We start from the raw sequence: 3,854 nt of genomic DNA on the forward strand, positions 1-3,854 counted from the left end.
AGCCCTCGTGTAGCTTTGCGCGAAATTTAAAACTAACTAACAAATAAACTTAATGTTAGAAAATTTTAAATATTAAATATAGGTATTCGATCTTTAAACGTGAAATAATCACCTTGTTCCAATTTGACTGTTTAAGAAAGTTTATAACATTTAAAGGGTCAAAAATAATATAGTTTATAGTATCTATTGGAAAGGCGTCTTCAGTAAAATTTCATTCTCTCCAACAGAAATTTGTGTTTATATCATTTGTACAACATAATTCTGTACCTCCTAAAGCTTCGAACGTATGATCTCTTATAGCTGCTGGCCGATTCTGGTCGTTTGGTAAACTCCAATGTCGAGCTTGTTCTTGTGAGTCTACCACTGTCCACATACACATGTTGGTGTCAAAAGAACAGTCACCTGCAGAGTATTGGTTACGATTATACACTGTAGTAACAATAAACCGTATCTCTCAAAGTTCTGTTTTACAAATTAATATTCTTCCTAACGTGTAATAAAAGTTTCTAAAGACTGGTTAAAATGAAGATAAACTTTGTTTTTTTTTCTTACGAGCAACCGTTCCCTTGAAGGTAGTAGAACCAGAAAAAATAGCTGTATCTATTATTTCCAATTATCAACCATTTTAATGTAGTTGACAATGGGAAGTGCAATTTTATTCCTGGCCCTAATCAAATTCTCACAGCAAAATAGGAGTAAAAACTTTACACCCAAAGTGACTCTTTAACATAAAAGAATACGCCATATATTGTGTTATTTTTAAGTTTATAAATATCAATGATAATGAAACATTACACGTACTTCATATTTTAGAGCAGCCGACACATATGTATATTACAAATACCAATAAATAAACAGCCTGAATAACTAAAGCGATAATTCATGGCGGCCACGAGCAACTTTTCTATTATTTCTGTCACTGCTACTGAATATCATGAAAAATATAACAAATAGAGACGAAAGTGTTCATCTGCCAATAAGCGGGTTGAATCCCTATTTATCATGAAAAATATAACAAATAGAGACGAAAGTGTTCATCTGCCACTAAGCGGGTTGAATCCCTATGTATCATGAAAAATATAACAAATAGAGACAAAAGTGTTCATCTGCCAAAAAAGCCGGTTGAATCCCTATTTATAATGCAAAATATAACAAATAGAGACGAAAGTGTTCATCTGCCAATAAGCGGGCTGAATCCATATTTATCAATCTACAGTTTATTGTTCATTCTGCATTGGCTGTTGTAATACGAGATATAAGCTCACTGGGATGTGCGCGTGCCGGTCACGTTATTACTTCAGTATATTACCCACAACAATAAAAAACAACTGAGCTACGTTTTCAAACAACCCATCCAGCAATTTGTCCCTTTTAGAACGGAAATATTTTTTGAAATTTTAATTTTTGTTCTTTTTCATATGATATTTTATTTTAAATACCAAACAGTATATCTGAATTAAAATTATATATTTGTTCTAACAATAGATATGAATCCCAATGTATCATTAGACTCAACCCTTGTCACTGAATTATATCAGTTTCGTGGAGTTTCGCCCCTCACCACAGACTCTGAAAAATGTCAAATTTGAAGCATTTTTGTATGCGATTTCATTCGAATGCGAAGTGATAAGATAGAAGTAGTGATTGATGAGTAAGAGACAAAACTCCATATGTCAAAGAAACAACAACAGAAATATAGAGAGATCAGTTAACCTTCAGGACCAATGAGTACTTTCACAGGAAAGATTACTAGTGAATAATGGAAACTGGTATAACTCGGTGAAAAGTGATGAATTGGATGATAAACTGGGCTTCGTGTGTATTTTTAGTACTGTTGCGTCAGCGAGTCACGTGACTACAGTGACGCCACATTTCTAGAACTATCCCGTATCTTGGCGAATGCTCTAGTAATTACTGGATGGAGGGTAGACTGGTATATAAATGAATGGAAGGTAATGTGTGTGGGTAGATAGTGAGTAATTGATCTGCGGTCAGGAGTATTATTGACGTTCGTGTCATAGCGTTGTTTAGCGCGATTGTTGAAGTTGAGTGTATCGGTAAAGTTGTATTCGGAAAGAATAAACTAGTTTTTATTAAGAAAAAACTTGTGTCGCTTAAGTTTCGTCGGAACAAAGTTACGAAAAATCAATCAACACAAACGGAGACGTAACAATTGGATGATAAACTGGGCTTCGTGTGTATTTTTAGTACTTTAAATAGCTTGTCTGCTGAATAATTCAGAAGAAGAAATTATTACCATCAATGTTGCGCATTCATCAAATCTTATACAAATATAGGTTTACTGTGGTGAAGAAAAGGTATCTCAAAACGCGATAAATATCTATTCATTGTGTTCGGCTAACATGTGTAAGTTACTTACAAACTATTAAAACCCCAACCTGTAAAATCTGTTCTGATGAAAGACAGAATTTAGGTGTTTCAAAAAGCCAGGTTAGTCTAATAAACTCGTACAGCTTCACAAATGAAATAAAACTGGGATCTAAACATCTATATAAAATAATTCACAAACCTGGAACTTAAGGTTTAGTGTAGTTTGAGATGAAATATCTACCTCATTTAACTATCAGTTAAATATATAAGTAATGAAATAATGTTAATCTAATTAATATTCAAAATCTTTGTTGTTCAAAATGCAAGACAGAATTATTTTAAGAAAGACTTTATTATTATAAAGTGAAAACGGGAGGTGAATGCTACCACAGAATGAATTTGAAAATAGATAGTCACCTGTAATCTCCACCTGCATCAGATATGAGCAGGATAAGTGTCGTGATGTATCTAAATTATTTTATTTTTCCATTTGTAATTAAAGAGAATGCCAGGTTTATATATCGAAAGGTTCTTACCTTCATTGGTTTCGGCTTTAGGTGGCAGTACTGTAAAGAAAGACAACGAAAATAAATGACAATTATATAAAAAATGTATTGGTCTTTTTTTGCTGTTTCTTTTCCTCACATAAAAGTAAGCCTAACAATAGAATTACTGACTAAAGTCAACTCCTCGTATTGATTCATCTTCTATGTCAAGTTTAATTAATTATAATTGTCATTATGCTAGGCCTATTATATTTCTAACATTACGTCATTATGCTAGGCCTATTATATTTTTTAACATTACGTCATTATGCTAGGCCTATTATATTTTTAACATTACATTCTTAATCTAGTTTTCTAGGGATTTTCAAGACTTAGAAGAATGTATAGAAATAGCACACTAGCACCTTCAAAACATTTATCGTCAAACTACCATCTTGATTGCAACAGAACTTCTTTAAATAGATGATTTCTATCAATATATAAACTTATAATGTTATTCCATAACTTAACGTTAGACCTTTTAAAAAGTTTAATAACCTTTCAATGTGTTGTTGTACTAAATGTCTACTAAAGTATATTTACATTCGCCTTTTGTTTACATCCGTTGAAATGAAGTGCGCACGCATGCTCATTTAAATTGTTAGGTGTGCACGCATTTTCAGAACAGACAAAAACTGAATATTATTATAATAGATAATACATTTAGTTATACTGGTAGAATATAGTGTGGTTGAAATATTATTACTATACACTTTTCTAGTTTTTGAAAATCCCCAAGGAACTAGATTAAGAATGTAGTGTTGCGTCAGCGAGGTCACGTGACTGGTGTCACGCCACCTATTTTCTAGAAATATCCTGTTCCTTCAAGAATGCCCTAGCATTTACTAGATTGGAGGTAGACTGGTATATATAGGATGGTCACAACGTGACGGAACAACAGTGTATTGAGTAATTGAACTGCAGTCAGAGAAAATATTGTTGGCCACGTGAGATATAGCGTTTGTTATAGAGCGACTG

General features: G+C 32.8%; 1 protein-coding gene across 1 annotated transcript in view; it reads right to left on the reverse strand.

The window, feature by feature from the left end:
* Positions 1-267: 267 nt before the first annotated feature.
* LOC106476821 (MAM and LDL-receptor class A domain-containing protein 1-like) overlaps positions 268-3,854 on the reverse strand; it is a gene marked incomplete at its 3' end in the record, with an annotated part of 10,712 nt that continues 7,125 nt past the window's right edge. The window contains exons 3-4 of the mRNA XM_022380577.1: positions 2,868-2,897; positions 268-402 (exon numbers count right to left, since the gene is read on the reverse strand). Coding sequence (XP_022236285.1) covers positions 268-402; positions 2,868-2,897 — 165 coding nt within the window. The remainder of the gene's footprint in view (positions 403-2,867; positions 2,898-3,854) is intronic.

The sequence above is a fragment of the Limulus polyphemus genome, unplaced genomic scaffold, assembly GCF_000517525.1.
Source record: "Limulus polyphemus unplaced genomic scaffold, Limulus_polyphemus-2.1.2 Scaffold11711, whole genome shotgun sequence".
NCBI classification, from domain to species: Eukaryota; Metazoa; Arthropoda; class Merostomata; order Xiphosura; family Limulidae; genus Limulus; species Limulus polyphemus.